Raw genomic sequence first — 21,771 nt, forward strand, 5'->3', positions numbered from 1 at the left:
TCCAGAAATAGACCCCTCCATGATTACTTACCTCAAAAAGGTACACTAAAGACCCTAAGAAGGGAATCGACAGGGCCTGGAAATCCTGTCAGGATAAACTTTTGGATTTAACGGGCCCCTTGACCAAGATCCTGGAACTCGCTTACCAAGCGAAAGAATCCAATGTCCCGATAGACTCGGATACTCTCATTGGATGTTCTCAAAGAGCAATCTGCATTCTGGGCAATACCAATTGCGCCATTTCCAATGAACGCCGCAGATCCATTCTGATGAAAATGGATCCCAAGTTAGCCGACCTGGCATCTTCGGAAGCGGGCCCAGCGGCCCAAGGTCTTTTATTTGGAGCCCCCTTCTTAAAAGAACTCTCCAAATTCGTTGCTACCTTTTCCAGCCTGGATAAAGCACAGGGCTCTATTAGGAAAGCTCTTCGCCCTCTTTTTTCCCGGGCCGGACGCTTCAGAGGGCGATCGTTCGGCCGGAGATTTCACAACCCCACTGGAGATAGCTTCCAGGGCCATCAAGGCAGAGGTGGTTACCAAGATCAGCCCTCCACCTTCTATCCCTCAAGAAGGTCCTTCCGCGGCCGCTTCCGCAGAGGAAGATTCAGAGGGGCAGCTGCCGCCATTCAAGACTCCTCCTCTACAGGTGAGAATCATTCCTTGGGAGGAAATTTCTTAGGGGGGGCGCACTCGACTTTTCTATCACAATTGGCTAAAGATATCAAACGATCCGTGGATACTCGAGACCATTCTTGGTTTCAAGATAGAATTTTTTCAATCCCCCATCCAGAATCTTCCCACAAACACAATGTATTTTTCCCTCTCAGATCGGTCTTTTATACACAAAGAAATTATTGCTCTCCTGTCAAAAGAGGCGATAGAAGAAGCCACTTTACATCCCAGGGGTTTTGTAAGCCCCATCTTTTTGGTAGACAAAAAGGGAGGCGGATCAAGATTGGTCCTCAACTTGAAAGAATTCAACCAATGGATCCTCTACCGACATTTCAAAATGGAGGGGATCCATTTACTTCGAGACATCCTTCGAACAGGAGATTGGATGGTCCGCTTGGACCTCAAAGATGCTTACTTGTCCATCCCCATCTTTCCCCCTCACAGACGTTTCCTACAATTCCGCTGGGAGGGGAGGATATTCAAATTCAAAGTTCTCCCTTTCGGCCTATCGTCGGCTCCGTGGTGCTTCACGAAGTTGATGAGACCGGTGGTGGAATATCTGAGAGCCAGGGGTGTTCGTCTCATCATCTACCTGGACGACATCATAATCATGTCCCAATGCCATCAGACGCTCATGTTACATCTCGAATGGGCGATTTCTCTCCTTCAAGATCTGGGTTTTGTGATCAATGTCCAGAAATCCATACTGGTCCCGTCTCAATCAATAGAATTCCTAGGATTCCTGGTGGACTCTCCCTCTGCTCAACTGATTCTCCCACAAGTGAAAGTGAAGAGGATCAAGAAAGAATTGAGACTTGCATTGTCCAAAACGACTGTATCATTGAGATTCCTAGCCCATATAGTGGGTCTGCTAGCGTCTTCTATCCAGGCGATCTTTCCGGGTCCTCTGCATTACAGAGCCCTCCAGCGTCTGAAGAGCCTTCACTTGAACAAAGGTCTGGCCTACTCCCAATTAGTTCCTCTATCAGAAGAAGCGAGACTCGAGATCTCTTGGTGGTTAAACCACATGGAGGCATGGAACGGCAGGGCCATTTTTCCATGTTCTCCAGACCTGACCACAGAGGCGGATGCCAGCCGTTGGGGTTGGGGTGCTCGCTGCGGTCCCCTCTCCACCGGGGGTCGTTGGTCCCAGGAGGAACTTTCAATGCATATCAACTGCCTGGAGCTCTTAGCGGGTTCCTTTGCCATCCGCAGTTTTTCTGCAGGCAGAGCGAAATGTTGCATCCTTCTTCGGATGGACAATGTATCAGCAGTGCGATATGTGAACAAACTAGGGGGAACCCGGTCTCAGATCCTGACGGAGATCGCCAAGGATTTTTGGCACTTCTGTCTCCAGAACCAAATTTCGGTGACAGCAGAGTACCTTCCGGGTCAACGGAATGTTATAGCGGATTGGCATTCCCGTCATCTGAGGGATGCCAGCGATTGGAGATTACATCCTCGAGTCTTCAAGACGATTATGCGGATGTGGGGCCCTTGTTCAATAGACCTATTTGCCTCCCGACTGAACACACAACTTCCGTCTTATTTCAGTTGGCGTCCGGACCCGGGAGCGAGAGCGTCAGACGCTTTTCTCCAGGATTGGTCTCCCTCTCTGAATTATGCGTTTCCCCCCTTTGTAATGATCCCCAGGGTCCTAGCACATCTTCGGAGACAAGAGGCGGAATTAGTGTTGATTGCTCCTTTTTGGAGAGCGCAACCTTGGTTTCCCATCATCATGGAGCTGACTTGTGCTCCCCCCTTCCTCTTACCTTGGTCTTGGGACCTCCTTCTAGACCCAGGGAGATCGCCCCATCCCTTGATCTTATCGGGCCAACTCTCTCTCCTAGCCTGGCGTCTTTCAGGCAAAATTGGAACCTCCCAGGCCTTTCGAGCGAAGCTCAGGAATTCATCAACCAGGCCTGGGCCCCCAACACTCATAAACGCTATACCTCAGCCTGGCGACGTTGGTGTAGTTGGTGTTCTTCTCGGGGTTCAGATCCCCTTACTGCCGATTGCACCATGATTTTGAATTTTCTAGCTTCATTAGCCGCCTCAGGTATGGCTTATAACTCCATCAACAATTTTCGTTCGGCCATTTCGGCTGGTCATGTGTTTGTCGAAGGTAGACCTATCGGTCAGTTGCCTATGGTTTGTAAACTGCTTCGAGGTATCAGAATGTTGAATCCTCCTCGCCCCAAGTATTCTCATCTTTGGGATGTTAACGGTGTTCTACAATTTCTAGATTCCTGGCCTTCCAATAAGTATCTTTCCAGAAAACAGCTGTCGGCAAAACTTACCTTTTTACTCTGTCTTGTATCATGTAAACGAGTGTCTGATGTTAGAGCCTTAGATTTGGTAGGGAGAAGTTTTTCTCCGGAGGGTGTCTCCTTTATTATTTCCAGAAGAACTAAATGCAATACAAGGGTAGTATCTTACCCAGCCTTCCCCGATAATCAGAAACTCTGCGTTGTGCAATGTCTGAAGGACTACGAGGTGAGTACGGCAGAATTTCGTACTGATATGACAGGTCAATTGCTTATTTCCCTTCAAAAGCCTTTTCGACCAGTTGCATCTGCAACCTTGGCTCGGTGGGTAAAATGGATTTTAGCAGAGTCAGGTATTGATGTCTCCAAATTTGGTGCTCACTCAGTGAGAGGTGCTATGGCATCAAAATCTTTCTCTTTAGGTTCTCGTCTTGAGGACATTTTAAACGCTGCAGACTGGTCTTCGGATTCCACATTTAAGAGGTTTTATTACAAACCCATTTTGGATGTAGCTTCTGTGGTAATGTCTAAACTTTAAACTAGCATAATCAGAGCCTCCGGTCCTGACATAGAATATAAAATTTTCTAGCTGTCGCGTCTAGAATTTTCAATTCTATTAAGGACACGGAGGCGAGGATTATCCCACCCTGGCAGAAAAGTTCAATTATACAAAGTATATTATACAATGTGCTGTTTGAATTGACTATTTGTTTCTACCCTCCCTGAATTTCAAGTTGTTTTAAAAATGCAAAAAAAAAAAAAAAAAAATGTAATATTTCTTTTAGATGATAATGTTTTTATAACGATAAGACAGTTTTTATGGCTATGTGTTCTGTGCTTGTCTTAGGTCAAGAAGAAAAATGATGCTGTGAGCTTCGTCAGGATTTCTCCCAGGATTTTCTCCTTGGAACCCGTTTTTCCTCCTTCCTCTGTGATCTTCTGCTTCGTTCCGGTTGGATGTTTTGTTCATGATTCTGGACTTGAGGTTTTTCGTTTGTATAACTTTGAGCATCAGTGAATTAACTGTATCTATATTTGCAAAGAAAGAGGAAGAGACACTGAGTCATGAGGGTTTTACAGGGTTGGTCTCTATGGTTGTAGTTGTGTCCCTTGGGGTTCACGGGATTTGTAGTTTTGTTTGTATAACCTTTCCTATTGGCTGCTGAATATTAAAAGCATGGAAAAAGAAGCATAATCCTCGCCTCCGTGTCCTTAATAGAATTGAAAATTCTAGACGCGACAGCTAGAAAATTTTATACTCTCCTGTACCGCTGTTCCATTATCTGCAAAACTGGAAGCGCTTTAATGAGCTAAACCCGACATTTGGAGAAAGACTGAAACAGTACGCTACTAATCTTGGATTAAATCCAAAAGTTGTACACCCTTACTGCAATACACAACAGGAATGGGTGACTCTAAGAACACCCCAAAACAGGAAAATTAGAGCAACCGTTGCAGAGGCCACTGTTCAGTAAAGCGCTATCGCACATTCTATAAGGGCGAGGGGGACCACGTATCGGTAAACATGGTGGGCGCCATACTGTGTCTGTAGAACAAGTTACTTAACTGCGGTATTGGTCTTTCTGATGGATAATCTAACTGCATTTTCCTCGCGAATGACTCCAGGTGTCCAAATGGTTATGGAAAATTCATAGCAGTGCTTCTCCGCGCTGGGAGGTGGCGCTGTCAGACTACACGTCAATGCCATTCCACTCCAGAAGTGACAAACGAGGCTGCATAAAAGCGCCACCCGTGGACGCTGATGTCAGTTTCTATCATTAATCCGTCAGTGCCCTCAAAAGCGGAGGGTACTGACCAACCTAAAACCCTCAGCAAAAGCTTGATAAGAGAGCAGATGCTCTGGCCCAGAAGATTTGGGTACCACACAGTCGTAGCCTAATCCAGTGCCACTAGAAAGTCTTGGCCTCAATTGCTTCCGATCTTATTCAGAACTCAGGGCAGGAGAGGTAGGAGACGGAAGGCATATAGGAGACCTGCACTTTAATCTATGCAGAATGCGTCTCTGAGAGCTCTTTCTTGGGAACTCCAGCATACTAATGTGCTGATGCTGCACGTTCTTGGCAACAGCAAACCGATCTCTCCAGAGTGGTTCTCACTGTTGGAGACTTCCTTTGCCACCTTCAAATGCAATTGTCATTCGTGATCCAGTACGGGTCCCCAACTGAGTGTGTTCACCCTAGCGTTCCAAGATCTTGCCAGATGGAGCACCACCAGGGAAGACCACCAATGATCCAGCCAGCTCCAGACAGACTCCTGGCATGGGTCTCTGAAACCCAACCCACCCTGCTTGTTACAATACCACATGGCAGTGGTATTGGCGGTGAAAATCTACACCAGCCTCCAGGAAGGCCTTCAATACCAATCAAATCACCAGCAACTCCAGCAAATTGATGTGGAGATGTTCTCAATTGGAGACCAGAATTCACCCCCATCAATTTGGGGCCGGGGCAGGGGTTTGCTACTGATCAAATACAGTCAAGAAGCCACTACTGCAGACCTTTGTAGTCTCCTCCGACAAATGAAAAGAAGCTTCTGTCTGAGAAGTCCAATGACGTAGAGAGGTTCCTTGTCGTCTTGAGGTAATCCGCGACTCACTATGCTGAGCCCGCGTTCAGCAGCAATCCACTTAGGTAGAGGAAGGCCGATATCCCCTATCTCCACTGGTGAGCAGCGACCACTGCCATCACCTTTTTGAACCATAGAGGAGCACTGGTGATGTTGAAAGGGAGCACTGAAAACCTGAAAGTGCTTGTGGCCCACCTTGAACCATGAGTAACGTCTGTGGTCCTGCAGGTTCAACGATACCATCCAGTCTAAGGGATCCAAGGCAGTTAGAACCCAGACCATGGTGAGCTTCTTGACATTTTTCTTTGTACAGGAGGGAGTTGAGAGGGAGAAGGTCCAGATCAGGGCAGAAATCTCCATCTTTTTTCAGCACATGAAGTAGCAGAAGTAACACCCAGTTTCCACTTCTGAGACGGGTACCCTGGTATGGCTCCTTAGGCTAAAAGCGCCTGTACTGCATGGTATAAAACAGACAGGTGGTCCGTTGCTATAGGTAAAAGATGTGGTGGGTCAAAGAGGAAAGGCAGGGCATAACCACGATGGACAATGTGAGGTTTTGCCAACCCTTCAGGAAGTGGCTGATTCGATCTCCCATCACATAGTGCACTAATGGGGCTGCTGTCTGCTGGATCCCCAGTCTCAACCTCCAAAGCTAGTGTCCAACAGTCTGTCAATAAGGGCTTCATTAGAGGGTAAAAGGGGTTTGGTCAGTGCCTAGCAAGGCTGTAGGTCCTCTGTGAGAATGTTCGTTTTAACCTCCAGTCCCAAACTGATAGTCAAGAACCTTAGCAGCCCTTTTAATTACTGTGGCAAAAGTAGTATTCTCCTCTCAAACCGGACTGGGTGACATCAGCAACTGACAGTTTCGAGGGAGGTAGCCAGTCGACTGGCCACCTGTAATTCCATGTTTCAGTCATCTGCATCTTAAGGAGTGGCAAGTTCCTCCTCGTCCACTCCATTTTCATTTCTATAAGGCCAGTTAATGATCAGAGTCAAAGCCAAAAAGCTGGTGCAATGTATATTCTCAGCTGTTCACTAGTGGGATTATATCGGAGTCCGATAGGTTCAATACGGCTCTGCCATGTCAGAATCTAGAAGCCACCTTGATTAAGGCTGAGGTTAAGTCAGCTCGGAGATGGACAGAACAATGGGTTTGAGGTCCTCCCCCAGCACCATCGGTGCCGCCACCCATGAATAAGAGGCTAGAGTAGGTGTTGGTGCCAAGCTCAATGCTGGTAGAGATCCAGAGGTGGTTTCAAGGGGTCCAAACAGCACAGAGTGAGAACTCGCCAGACGTAATCCGATTTAAGGGCCATCACATCGTCAGGGCCCACAGGTGCACGGAACTGGAAGCGTACCACAAATGGGAAGCACAGGCTCATGAATGGTTTCCACTTGCTGCAAGAACAGCAATGGGCCCCGAAACTCGGGGTGCATCGCAACCAGAGATGGAATCAGCTACTCTGTAGTACAGGAGCGAGACAGAGAAGCATGGTGATGCCCATGCGCCTTCTCCAAAGAGTGCTGGGAAGAGGCAGAGTCCCACTTGGACTTCTTGTGTTTCTTCTTTGACATACCAAAAATTTTTACCACAAGAAAGATCGGCCTCGGGAACGACTTTGGGAGCAAGAGAGGGTCTGCTCTCTCAACTTCGACTTGGAGCAAGACTTACGCCGAGCCTCACAGTATTAGATGTTTTGGGTTCTTCTGAGAGGTTGTCACAGCCTTGGAGCCATGGGACAAACCCAAGAACCAAATTCACACCTTCAGGGGAATCTGTCACAGACTGTTTGCAACAGTCCCTACAAGGCTTCAACACTGTGATTCCCTTGCATATTGGAAAATTTAAAGGAAAAGATTCTCTTCATAAGTGAAGTAAAAAGGAAGGGCGGTGTACCACATCAGCGTCTGAATGTGCATAAAGAAAGGAACTGATGTCAGTGCACATGTGTGGAGCTTATATGCAGCTCTGTTTGCCATGACTGGAGAAGAATAGTGCTGTTGCAAAGTCACACACCAGTGCTCAGGAGCACTGCTTTGAATATTCCAGGTTCAGTATGGCACCAGGGGATATTCACAAGGTGAGTAATCTCTGGTTAGACAAATCTATCAGAAATATTCATTGTTGTGTTGGTGTATGACACAAAAAGGTTTTGTGGATGTGACTCTGTATCATGAAGCCATATTTATGGTCCTTCGTAAGGATAGTCCTAGGAAAACTAATTAAAGTAGCAAAAAATGTTGTTTAGGTCACTTGGAAGGACAGCCAGGGAAAACACTTGGAAGGGGTGTTGAATGCCACTTGGACAGAGTTGAACAAACTGAGGAATGCAAGTGTGCCAGAAACAGGCATGTAAAACAGTAAACAATTAAATGTGAAGAAGGGCCTTCCCATTTTAGATCTGCCTGAAAGACAGCCTCATGTCACGAAATAAATATGTACAATGAGATTACAGACATACATACAGGGTCTTTTGGTCAACTATCTTCATCCAAAGGTCTGTTCAAGCGCTATCCACATTTTGCTTTCACCTACCTTAGCATACTGCATTGGGCAATGGGTAAGCCCACTTCAATCAATGGCTCTATTGCACCAAGTGATAGCATTTTGCCTAATCAAATATGCACAGTCCCCTGAAAAGGAGTGCATGTTGGTTCCAGGGATGGGGTGACTGTGCTAGTCTTTTAGTTCTTTTTCATATCCTTGCCATTTTTTACATGTTTGTTAAACCCCATTCGGGGGGTGAGGGGGTGGGGGGAAAGGCTAGTGGCCTAGCACGTTTGCCACTTGTGCGCTGGTGTCTATCCAGTGCTCAATTTGTAAAAGAATAAATGCTGGGCACTCAGCTTAGCTCAGAAGCCTGTGGATGGTGCTATTAAAAGTCAGCATGCCAAACACCAAGGCTGCATAATCTTGATCTCACCTCATGTAAACCACTATGAGACACTCCCTGCTCCTTCATCTCACTCTTGTAGGTTCTTTTTCATCCCTGCTTTCTTCTTTTGTCATGGTTTTGTCTTTCTGTTGCTCCTTCTTTCACCCTAGGGTGTTTTCTCTTTTTAGCCCTCAGTCAAAGTCTGGTGAGAAAATGTAACTGCTGGTCACCAAAGATGAGCGCCAGTGGGCACCACTGAATAGAATTAAAGACTGGGTGCATCCTGCTACATCTCTGCAAGTGGGCCTAGTAAAGCTCTTTCTGCTTTGGGCTCTCAGGGTAACAAGGGCAAGGAGTTAAAGGCTTCTCAGTGATGTAGTGTGGGGGGCAAGAGCTCAGAACTTATCAATGAAAAGCAAGTATTTTGATTACAGAACAGAAATAAATATTACATAAGTCAATTATGCTAAAAAATATATTGTTCACAGATGTGGAAAATGTGTTTGATGTGGTGCAGTGCCCTTTCTGGTACAAACTCTGGTGAAGTTTAAGTTTGGCTCCCAATACCATAAGAGGGTGAGCCTTTATCAGGCTCCAGTGGCAGCTATGAGAGTGAATGAGACACTGTCCTCCAACCTCCCCATTTATCAAGGCACGAGACAGGGTTACCCCTTGTCCCCCACCTCCTGTTCCCTCTCATCACAGAATCGAAAGCTTGAGTGGTGTGGGATCACCCAGGGATACGGGGTTTTAAACTAGTGGAAGAAGAGAAAGATGAAGAGAAAATCTTGCTTTATGCAAATGATATCCCTCTTTATGTTACAGACCCAGCCACGACCCTCCCCTTAATCTTCCAACTGTTTGACAAATATTTGGGAGTTACTCCAGTGATAGAATCAACTGAGGCAAGCCCGTGGTCTACCTTCCATGAGGCGGGATTGATACATCCCTTATCCCCCACCAACTAATACGCACGGAAGACGAGTTTAAATACCTAGGAATTTTCATGACATTACGGAGGGAAATCTGCTTTGAAGGGAACTTTGGGAGGGTGGCAAAATCATGCTGGGAGGAGGTGGAGAGGGTTACCCTTACATTAATGGGACGTGTAGCCATGTTCAAAATGATTTTGCTCCCAAAACTGCTGTACTTGTTACTGAACACGTTCTACTGGGTCACGCCAGAGGTCTTTACTAGATTAGAGGGTGACCTGTTTAACCCTGTGGTGGGAAGGGAACCATCCCAGAATTGCCCTGAAAATGCTACAATGCAACCCGCATAACAGGGAGGGGGAGAGGGGAGCGGTTGGGGGTGAGCTTACCTGACTTGCATGCCTACTGCTGGGCGGCCTACCCAATTAATGTGAAGGACTGTAGGGTCACCCCCCTCAATCATTCTACCTTATAATTAGAGTAGGTACCGTGGCAGAAGACGTTCTGCCTACACCACCTATACAGGGGCAAAGGGCACAACAACTACTCCTGGTCTACTCCAAGTAGCCTTGCTCGTCTGGGGCAAATCCACGAAATGTCTGGGTTGGCAACGTAGGCCCTCGCTGGAAACACCCCTATGGGAGGGACATTGGCTCCCAGCGACAGAAATTTAAAGACTTCCAGGCATGGGACCTTATTGGGATTTCAAAGGTAGGGGATCTGCTAGGAGGTGGAGACATAATGCCCTTCTCCTCGCTACAGTAGGACACTGGGATGCATGCCAATCACTTTTTGAAATCCGCACAAATATCAATTGCCTGGCAGGACGAGGGGCTCCCTGGAAACGGTATCACAGAATTAGTCCTGCTGGAAGGGCAGCTTCTCACAGAGGAGTTGCAAAAATATGCAATCTTTCGAACCTACAAGACCTTAAACAACAACATGTCAAACAATCTACTAAATAGGATGTGTGAGAGATGGATTGAGGATGTGGGTGACTTAGAGGATATTGACTGGGAAGCTGTGCTGATGCACCGAAGGGAGGTGGCAATAAAAGCAAGGCTACGTTTAGTCCAATTTAATATCCTTTACAGCAAGTAGTACGATAGACAGAGACTACACGAGATGGGGGAATGCACAGAACCCGCATTTTCTGCATTGCAATAGGGGAGAGAGTTTTTTCTTCCACACAATTTGGGAATGTCCAACATTCTAAGAATACTGGGTGGCAATTACTGAGGAACTGAGTAAGATACTAGTAGAACCGATCCCACTAAAACCCAAATGTATCCTTCTGAGAATGCCCAACGACACTGACCTACCTAGAGCCACACTCTTGTTTTGTTTCCTAGGCCTGGTAGTGGCAAAGAGGGACATAGCCCGTCACTGCAGATTAGGCGAGAGTCTGACAATGCAGGAGTGGAGGTAGGGCATGGGTATGTATATGGTGACAGAAAAAGTTACATAAGGGCTGCCCCCTTAAATTTAATAAGCTATGGGGCGATTGGATAGCCTGTTACTCACCGGAGTTAAAGGAAGATAGTGGGGAACAGAGCTAGGAAATGCCATAATGGATATATGTAGGATGTGGTCTTTTGAGATGGACTTTATGTTTTCCTTTTGCAATGAAACTATACCGGCTGACAGATGTCTGGGATGAGGATGGTGGTGAGAAGGGGTGTGGAGGTTTAGACGAATATTGTTAATGTCAGTGCTATCAACTCTCTTATGTTGGAGATGTACCTTCGATATACTGTGTGGTGCTCTCCTGCGTTACTGCAGCACAATGTCCACTATAAAAATAAAATAAAATATTGAAGAAAAAAAAAAAAAGAGTATACATTGTTCAATCCCACGTGGCATCCTTCACAATGGAAATGTGGTATCACAAGAGGCTGAGACATAATACAAGACACTATCCTATACCATGATGTCGTTCACCAATCATAAGCACTGAAACATTTCCTACCACGAATAGACAGCTCATACATAAAGATGATCAGCCTCATATTAACCCATGGCCAAACACACGGAAGCTGAAAAACAACAGCATGCTTATGCAGGAACTGATGAAATAACAGCAGGGTTAGTCACCGGGTAAAAGAGCTCAGCTCTGGCACAGTCCAAACAGTAAGTAAACACTTTTTGTTGGAGCATTGCTTTTCATGTCATAATGCTATTTGCAATTGTTGACGTACTGAAGTTCTGACAATGTATCAATGCCATTAGGATTTTTTATTTATAAATATAAGAATAACTATGCACTGATGTGCAGAAATGGTCACACAGGCTTGCAATGTATGCTAATCCAGGGTCAATTTGGAGAGCTAATACAGCGCTACACCCTCCTGCTCTAATGTCCTCTGCCATCCAGGTAGTATCAAGCTGCTACACTCCCCAGTATCTAGTGCCAGAGGAATGAATGAAGAACAGGTGCAGACTGTCACAGTTACACTTGTGGTGAAACCCCCCAAACCAAGATGGAGGTATCACCCTGATACTCTGATAGTGGCCACCTTTTCTGGGTGATCCACATACAGAAACAGACTGGGAGTCTCCACTCTGACCCCCCTCTACTCCTGCAGGGCCAGGCACATACCCTCCCTTTCTCACCAGGCAGGAGGGCTTTGAGGCACTACACAGGTTCTTAGCTAACCCAACAGAAAGTTTAAACAGTTGAAGTCCCCTCACCGCTAGACAACTGGTTGTCAGGAAGACACCAGCTCTGGATACACATCAGCTCTTTGAGTACACTGTGGAACACTCCCTTGCTTGGCCAAGAATAACTTAGGGCTGCTACCAAGTGGTGTGGTTTGTATCCCACTTTTATATACATTTTCTAGACAATATTGTCTATCTTTACAAAACAAAACAAAATAAAATCGCATGTTTGTCTATGTCAAACATGCTTCCTGTCAATGCTTTCTGTACCTGCAGTCAAACCACATGAAGGTGTACGTTAATACGGATGTTATACGATTTCTCTGTGAACAGTCAACAAATGTGGCCAGTTCATTCAGCAAGACAACACTTTACAATTCAGATGCAACTCTTACTGACCGCGATAGCTCCTTTAACTTTGCTGACCCCAGAAGGATTATTATTAAAGGAGGGATGATGCCTTCTGAACGCAGAAACCGAGTTAATGGCCATACCCATGTAGTTAAGAATCTGTTCATGAATTTGTTAAGGATTATGTTGTGTTACATTTTAGTATGTACTTTGTTTCCGTATTTTATTTGTTTTGAAAATGTTGCTAAGTTTTATGGCCGACTTTTTTTCTTCCCCCTGAAACAAAGTAAGTGCGCTTTAACTATAAAGTGTTCGCAGTTCAGATAAGGTTCAGTGTAAGGGACACTGCTCCCCAAACCATCAACACGGCTCTACTGAGAGGGCGCGCTTGCTCCCAAGCGGAGTGCGAGCTCCCTACTCGGCATTTACACCATCTGCAAGGACGCACTGTACCCTGCAGCATTCAGACTCGTCAACAACAAAAGTCAAACGCCCAAGTGCCTCCAATTCTTTACAGCCCTGTTCAGAAGATGAATACAACATTTTCAATTAAGGAAAGAAGCTCAAGCGTATATTAGCCCATCATAAATCATGTAAAGTTACCAGACTGCGACTCAGTAGGGAGAAACCGCCGAAGCTTACCTGCAGAAGATGTGGTCGCACTTGGTTGTCACGGGCTCCGACATGAGGTCCAGGCTGGTTAAAGAAAAGGAAGAAATTATTATCACAGGTTAGAAGGGCGTTTCCTGAGCTGAAGGGCGACGGGAGGTTCCTGTTCAGTAGTCTACGGGAACGTGTTATTTAAGCACAACAATCAATCAAACATTTGTAAAGCGCGTTACCCACCCGCTAGGGTCTCAAAGCGCTGCAACAGGAAAATGTAAGGTGCTTTAAAGTAGAGTTCGAATACTTTTGCACAAGGTCACTGCAGGGATAACAGGCATGCCACATCTAATTTACTTTCTTGCATTTTCTAGCTCCTTTCACCACCAGCATTGATAACTCACCTTTATTTCGTTTTTTTTTACAACTTGTGTGCCACTTTGAGCTTTAAGCATTTTGGCTCCATATTTATTTATACATTTCATACCTTTTTATATTTGTAAATTAGATTATATTTAACATTGGCGGCCATTGCTCCAAGTGAGCTCAAACAAGAGGCCATTAAGCATCCAAAAGAAGGCAAGCAGAATCACCGTGGGCAGTGCTGCAAAGAAGTATAACAGTCTGGGCAATATAAGCATCTTGGACACGGCAAAATGGCTTAGTGGTGACAAGGGCAACTACTGCCAAAAAGGAAGGGAGTATAGGATGCTGGTAACTGCTCTACCAAGATTGCCTTCCCTCAGGTATCCATCTGTGTGATAAATACGAACCCCCAAGTACTTAAAGGAGTCATAACTCCACTGGAGGCACCGGTGGTGCATGTTGGCCTCAACATACCCGCATACAGTGAAACTATGTGATGGGTGTCTACCTGATCTGACAGCTGGCAAGCCAGGGGCTCCATGGCTTGTGCGAAAATATGCGGCGACAATGGACATCTCCGGCGGGTTCCACTCTGAATAGCAAAACTGTCTGAAATCACCAGGACAGTCCTTACCCTAGCCACCGGGTCCCTATACAGGACCCAACCCAGAAACCGAGGTCCGAGTCCCATAGCTACGAGGGTCGAGAAAAGGAAGACCCATCCCATGGTGTCAAAGGCTTTCTCAATGTCTAGCGACACAGCCACATGATCAAAAGCATTGGGGGGTGGGGGTGTTGTGAATGAGTCTTAGCAAGCTTCTTATAATAAGGAATGTGCTACGGCCTGGAATGAAGCCCGATTGATTGACATGGACTAAATTATGAATGACGGGGAGTAGGCGGTTCCCTAGAACCTTACCAAATATTTTACAGTCAAGATTCATAAGAGAAAGGGGGAGGGGGGATATGACTTGACATCCATGGGATCTTGCCTGGCTTACTCAAGACCACTATTAAGGCTTCACGGAGTGAGTCTGGTAAGGGACCCCGGTCATGTGCTTCGAACCTTACCAAATATTTTACAGTCAAGATTCATAAGAGAAAGGGGGGGGGGGATATGACTTGACATCCGTGGGATCTTGCCTGGCTTACTCAAGACCACTATTAAGGTTTCACGGAGTGAGTCTGGTAAGGGACCCCGATCATGTGCTTCATGGAACATCTCAGAAAGGCACTGCGTAACGGTGTTAGAAAAGACAGCATAATACTCGACCGGCAGACCTTCCACCCACGGGGTTATACTGCAGGCAATCTGGGATATGGCCACACAAATAGACTTGAAGGGTCTCCTTGAGGGCATCCCGTTGAGGGACAGAAAGTTGGGGAAGAGAAGTACAAGATAAAAACTCAAGGACACAGTCCCAGTTTGCGGGGTGGGGAGGGGGACAGGCTGCGTATTCAATTCCTGATAGTAAGCGTGAAACGCAGCATTAATGGCTGCTTGAGAAGTGGCTGTAGTGCTGTCAGCAAGTCGAAGTGCCACAATAGAGGCAACTTTTTGCTCCTCTGGAAGAAGCCAAGCAAGTAATTTGCCAGAGCGGACCCCATAGGCATGCTGCATGGTCATCCGTTTCTGAAAATCATGGCAGCTCAAAGATGAATCAGCTTCACTGCGACGCTCGCGCAGCAGGCGAAGTCGGGAGGGCGAGCCCAGTTGATTCGCGACCTAAGTCTTCATAAGCCTTAGATCAAGCTCAATAGCAGCGAGGTCCTTAGTTAGTTGGCTTGGGATACCCCAAAAGGATGCCATACAATGTCCACGAATCACCACTTCGTGAGCATCCCATTCCAAGGCCCGGGATGAGGCAGAACCAGTGTTTGTTTCAAAGTAGCTAGTAAGACATTGTGACAAAGCATTACAAAAAGGAGGATCAGAGAGCGACTTGGTTTGGAGTCGCCACATGGGTATGGTGAGGCACTGGTTGCCCAGATCAGTGTTAACAGCAAAGAGCAGTGATCAGATAGTGACCGAGAGAGAGATTCCGATCGGGTTTTTAAAGGGCCAATCTGATCAGTACATAGAAAGAGATCAATCCTAGTGTGTAAGTCATGAACCGCCGAGTAAAACGAGTACTCACAGTCACATGGATGTCTCTCACGCCATAAATCATGTAAGTGCATACTTGTACGCCAATGAGCAAAGTGGCGGGTTATGCTGGCACTTGTGTCTGTGGATAAAGGGGGGTAGGAGCAGTCAATTTGCAATTCCAGAACACAATTAAAATCCCCTCCCCCCCCAATGACGCTGGATGCCGGTGAGAGGACATCCAGAAAGCCAGCCTGATTAGTGTTAGGGGCATATATTTGCACCAGGCTGAGGGGTGCGCCATCTAAGAGGCCCTCCAGAATTACATAGCGGCCATTTGTGTCCACCCTTTGAACGGTCACGGCAAAGGGGACACCAGGGGCTATCCAAACAAGCACCCCAAGTGCGTATGCAGATGTAGCAGTGCCATACACTTGTCCCCGCCACCTTACACGGCGATGGTCCAACTCAGAAGCCGTGAGGTGCATTTCTTGCAGCATGGCCTTGTGTACCTGTCAGCGCATAAGGTAGGCGTACACTCTGACTTTGGGTGGAGTAGCCATGCCCCCTACATTCAATGTCATTACGTAGTAGTGTGGGATGCAATGTGCAAGTGTCATGGTATTTGTCATAGTTGGTAAGCTATATGAAAAAGAGGAGTGTAGAAGAGCAAATCCCATCCAGCCCCCCAAACCTTACCATCCCTCCAATGAGAAACCTTACAGATTAGCAGTGGTATAGTCACATGGCACGTGTGAACACTGCTGTGTATCCAACAATGAGCTCAAGAGCAAAACAAAACACACAAACTAATAACAGTTTGATACATCACCAACCCGCAGGGCAGTAATCCTGACAGGGGCCACCCAATGAACATTAACGATATCACAACCACAGAAAAGTAAAATATATGCAAAAGAACCAGTTCAAGTAGGTTTGTTGGTGGGAAGTAGCATAAGAACAGGAATCTAGAGTCATCATGGGTGCCCATAACCATATAGGAGAGGTGGCATATAACCAATCTCTTCAAGTGCCCATGTATCTGAGCTCTGGCAGTATGAGGCGACATAAGAGAGCTCCCGTAGCATTAAAATTATTCAAATAAGATCATTGGCAGACTGGGCCGTGACCTGAGGGAGTTCGGCACTGCACGTGGAGGAGGCCTCAGAATTACAGATTTCAGAGCTAGATTCTGAAGGAGAATCAGCTTTCAGAACAGCAAGTTCACCGTTTCAACTGCACACGCTGGTTCGGTATAGGGAGGATATCTCCTCCTGCATCGACATGAGTTTATACAGCTCATACGTAACAGCTTGCAGGCCACTGTGAACTTAAATCAAAGATCTCAGATTAGCAATAAAGCTTCAGCAAAGGACACAGCTTGTAGTGATATCACTTATAGATCAACATTAACAGAAAGCGCACATATGGCTTACCAGAAGTAGCAAACTCGCACAGATATTGAGGTTCTCACTGTATATTAAACATAATGTTGTGAATTCTCTTTGCACTCCTATACAGGTACAAACAGTTTCCTTCCTTTGGTTGTCATTAATAGTGTAGAGGTGTGTCTATAACTAGCTATCTAACACCATCTTAATTAAACAGTCTAGTGACTTAATGCTGGCTAGGTAAATCTATGAAACATGTTTTACCAACACTAGGAATCTCTAGACTAGTACACAAAATGTTTCGGAAAGTAATAATGTGTGTTTCCAACATAATCCTGGGCACTTGATATACTTCTGTAAAAAAAAGTATTGTCCAGAGATTTTCATTTTCAATTTGTGTGTTTTTTATTATTAGGGAAGTAATTTAGCTTGGGTAGACATTGCTAATCCAGGTCAATTTTGTTTTTCTTTTTCTGGACGACATTTTAAAAAATGGCAGATATTTGCATTGATGATGTAATATTTCAATAACCATTGGACTTACATACTTCATTTTGGTGTCAAAACATAGGTTTGGGAGGTCAAGCAGTTTTATAGAGACAGAAAATCACTCCTCAGAGCAAAACTTCCTCCATTTTCTGAAATGGCGGCTCTATAATGATGTGCTTTAGCCATAATATTGGTAATTTATTTTAATGTTGTTTTTCTTTCAGGTTTCCCGTTGATTCAAATTCGTAAGCATGAATGAAGTAGGTGGTTGCAGAAGATCTTTACCTCCTGACAGTGTTGCTAACTGCAAAATCTGAGGATTTCTTCAACAAAGAAAAATGTGTCATTTGCCAAACTAATTAGAAAGAAAAGCCAATATCAACTGCGGCTAGACAGAAGAGAGTTTGAGATGCTGCAGAAATCGTGCAAGATGAAATTCACAAAAAACTGAAACTGATTGGGGAAGAGGATCAAATATTTTATGATTGTAACAACAAGTGCTACAAGTCGTATACAATGGAAAAAAGCCTGGAAAAAAATTGTCAAAAAATAGCAGAAACCAGTGAATTGCAACAAGAATCCAAGTCTTCTGAGAAAGCGACGACTACCAAACCCAATGTCCATCCACTTAGAAGATCGATGGCTACCCCTCGTCCACCTCCAACAACTGTTCAGAAAGCAGAGGATCTTCAATGTGTTCTCTGTGGTTTAGCCACAACAAGGGCAAAAGGGATTGATGAAAGAAGAAAGTATGTGAGTCTCAAAGGGCAAACGTTTTATCTGCAGCTAGTTTCTTCCAAGATGAAGGTTTCAACCGAGTAGCTGATCTGAACAGCGAAGTGAATGTATTTGCAGCAGATTCGTATGCCCACCCGAACTGCATGCGTGCATACGTTTAAAAATAACAATGTACAGTGAGCTCGCAGCAGCAACGTAACCACCAGCCTTCAGTTAAGGTTGCACTATTTGAAAACGCAAATGAAGTTTTCTCATAGCTACCAATAGATTAAAACTCCTACCAATTGCAAATTTGAAGGGGCATTAAAGAGCACACAAAAGGATACGGTCCTATCCACTTTAGGAATTCATCACTTAACCAGTAATCACCTCTGTGTTGTTGCAGTTTAATATACAGGCAAATACTGTTCTTTTTCTGGCCCCCTTTTTCCATTGTTCAATAAAAATCAAAAAGTTGTGTTTCATGCAGAGAAGGATGAATGGACAGATTAAGGATCTTTATATCAAATGGCTGATTGCAACATCAAGACTACTCGGATCTGTGACATTTGTAAAGTTTGAAAAAAAAAGTACATATAAAAAAAACTTCTAGACAGAATTCATGTTTATCAATACATTACAACCATGAGTAAGTCCAAGTGCTCTTTCCAAAAAAATTAAGGTTTTAAAGCTCCCCAGTTAAATAACAATGCCTCACCACAATTACTCGAAGAATGCTCTAAGCGCACATCTTGTCTTGTAAATAAGGACAGTAGGCCTGACTTGAAGCAGAGACAGAATATCAAAGAGTTGCAGGCAGCGCAGTGCGAGATTTATACCAAGATAAAGCACCTGAACAATCTCATCATCAGAGAGTGAAATATTGAAGCAAAAGAGATGATTTACATTCTCTCAATCCAAGCAGGGGACACCTGCAGGTTTCCAATGAATGTAAAGCATCAGCAGCTATTTTTGATGATGACTGCATTTTTAAAACGGCAAACATATCACAGGATAATAAATATCACAAGGCTCTGAAAGCTGATTTTGTTCTCAAAGGAAAACTATGTGAAAAACACAAGTTACGTTCCTCTAGAAAAACTTTCTTGATGGATACTATAATCACCGATTCCTGACCTTTTGCAACTCTAGAGATGCAGGACTGGATCTGGAAAGGGCTTGCAAAAGCTCCTGCATGCCGGTAGTTGGTGCCATCGGACTGAGTCCTCTTCCGGATATGACCCCCATGGAGATGCATATAGCCACCACCCCATAGCAATGATGTTTGTTCCTTTTTCTCTTCGCCCTTTGACACGGATGCGTGCTCAGCTTCTACTAATCACCCTAATAAAGAGGCAGTTTAGTGTGTGGTAGTCATTAGATTTTGCACAAGAGGTTTTATCCTGACAACATTAAGTAGATTATTCTTGGCTTGAAAGATTGCAGATATACCAATTTACCATTTAGAACAGTGGAAGTCAAAGCAGACAGGTCGTGTCGCATAAAATGTCAATGAACTTTTCCCAGAGGGAGTTCACATTAGGAACATAACAGTAGTATGGCCAGACCTTTCTCTCCTTGTCAGGGGCAGGACTCTCTACCGACCCCTCTCAGAGTTAAGGAAACGTGACATTTTGTGTGTATGGTGTGTGTGTATACACAGTGAGCATCTCTGTATGGGGCAACATTAAATAAGTAGAACAGATTTGGGGGACACTGTCGGGGGAGCTTTGACAACAGTCCATGCAACAGGAACAGTGCATGCTTTTGGGCATTTAGAAGAATCTTTCTCCTTGGCCATGTTCAATGCCTGCCCATTAGCACCAAAGCAAGCGTCATATTGGTTGGTGTTCTAGCTTCCCTGCCTCACACCCAGCTGGCCTACTTAATGAGGACCGGTGCGCAGATGTGCAGCGAGCGCACCAATGGCACACCAAAGGGAAGCTTGTCTGCACCCGCCAGGGGCCCAAACCCCTGCCCCTTCTCATCCAGATGGTCTGCGCTACATCTTAGCTACCTTAAAAAGCTTAAACTTGTCATTGGACAAAGTATGTCAGCACTCTATTTCACCTGATGGGGTACTTAATAAATGTCAGGGATGTGGGTACTCCTTAAGTTCTGATGACTCTAGCAGGGGTATTTCTGCTATTGATAGCCCCCAGCCTCTGCCCCTGGGGGTTATTAAGAGCTACAGGCACCCTTTTAAGACTCCTTGGTCCGTGTTCCTCATTAGTTGCAGATCTCTGCCTAAACACAGCTTGGAGCTGTTTGCCCTCTTGGAAGATCTGCAACCTGAAGCCATGTTCCTTACAGAAACATGGATGAATGAGGACAGTGGGCCTGACATTGTAGCTGTGCTTCGCCCAGGTTATGCAATAGTTAGAGATGACAGAGTGGGTGAGAAAGTGGGAGGGTTTGCTATTGTGCTTAAGGACAATTTGGAATGTAGAGCGACACGGACACTGATCCCTGGTTGTGAGAACTTAGGGCCAGGTGTAGCAAAGGGTTTTTCCCATTCTATGTCAATGGGAAAATGTGTTCGTACATATGATCCTTAGTGTTCTATATTAAGCTAGCTCATTCTTTTACACTACCAGGGCTTCTGCTATATAGACCTCCTGGGCCCTCTTCAGATTTTATTCTGGCTATTCCAGAAATTGTGGCATCCTAGTGCTTGAACTCAAGATAATTTTACTTTACTGGGCAATCTAAATATCCATTTTGATGATCCCTCTTGCACTTTGGCAAGTAATTTAAGAAATGGTCTTTCAGTAGTACAATTGGTGCAGTCAGTCACCCTCCCTACTCATAACAAGGGGCATGGTTTGGATCCTACTTTCACTAATTTGTCGAATTTGACTTTTCATGATCCACTACCCTTTTCTTGAACAGATCATTTTTTGATTAGGTTAGATATCCCGAAGACAGAAACTAGGTGCCTTAAGGCCTCTTCCTCCCTACAGATTAGGCCAGAGTCAAAACTTGACCTTACACAATGAAAAGAAAGCCTGCAAGCATCCGGCTGTAGTCAAGAGGGTGATGTTAATCTGGATTATATGGCTTTCAAGGACTGGATTGAGATATCATTAGATAAGATGGTCCCTACGAAAGCACGGAAATCCACACGTCCTAGAATGTCTGGTTCATGGTTTACCTCTGAGATGAAGGAACCTAAAAAAACAATGTACAGGGGAAGAAAGGAGATGGAGAGTGCAGTATGACGAGGGGAGAAAGACTATTTACAAAAGAGCTCCAAAAACATATTAGTACGCAATCAGGAAGGCCGGGACTGCAGAGTTTGCCAACAGAATCGCGCAGTCCTCTAAAGCTTCAAAATAAATCTTTACTATTGTAAATGCCTTCCTGAAACCTAAAGTGGCCGGAATTGGTCCTTCTCCTTCAAAGGAGAGTTGGGAGGAATTGGTCAGTTTTTTATTAATAAGGTTAATTCTATCTATGACTCTCTGGAAGAAAATGTGACTACCTTCGAGGGCATGGAAGTGGGTCCTTCAGGAAATCAAATTTCTACTATTTTTTCAGATTTTCCTCAGATGAGTTGTAAGGCTATTAGGGAAATGGCAAATACTATCCAATCTGGTTCACCGACTGACCCTGCTCCTGTCGACATATAGTTAAAAGGTGGATATATTTTTGTGCTAGTGCTGACCACCTTGTATTACCTGTCCTTTGAAAAGGGTCAAGTCCCGACCTCTGGAAGAACGCAATTGTAAGTCCTTTGTTGAAAAAACCCTCCTTAGACCCAGAGAAGGCAGAG

General features: G+C 45.1%; 1 protein-coding gene across 6 annotated transcripts in view; it reads right to left on the reverse strand.

Moving 5' to 3' along the window:
- BRCA1 (BRCA1 DNA repair associated) overlaps positions 1-21,771 on the reverse strand; it is a 477,104-nt gene that overhangs the window by 334,787 nt on the left and 120,546 nt on the right. For all 6 annotated transcript variants that reach the window (XM_069237765.1, XM_069237766.1, XM_069237761.1 and 3 more), the window contains exon 3: positions 12,987-13,040. In XM_069237765.1, the coding sequence (XP_069093866.1) occupies positions 12,987-13,040 (54 nt within the window). The remainder of the gene's footprint in view (positions 1-12,986; positions 13,041-21,771) is intronic.

This window comes from Pleurodeles waltl, chromosome 6 (assembly GCF_031143425.1).
Source record: "Pleurodeles waltl isolate 20211129_DDA chromosome 6, aPleWal1.hap1.20221129, whole genome shotgun sequence".
Taxonomy (NCBI): Eukaryota; Metazoa; Chordata; class Amphibia; order Caudata; family Salamandridae; genus Pleurodeles; species Pleurodeles waltl.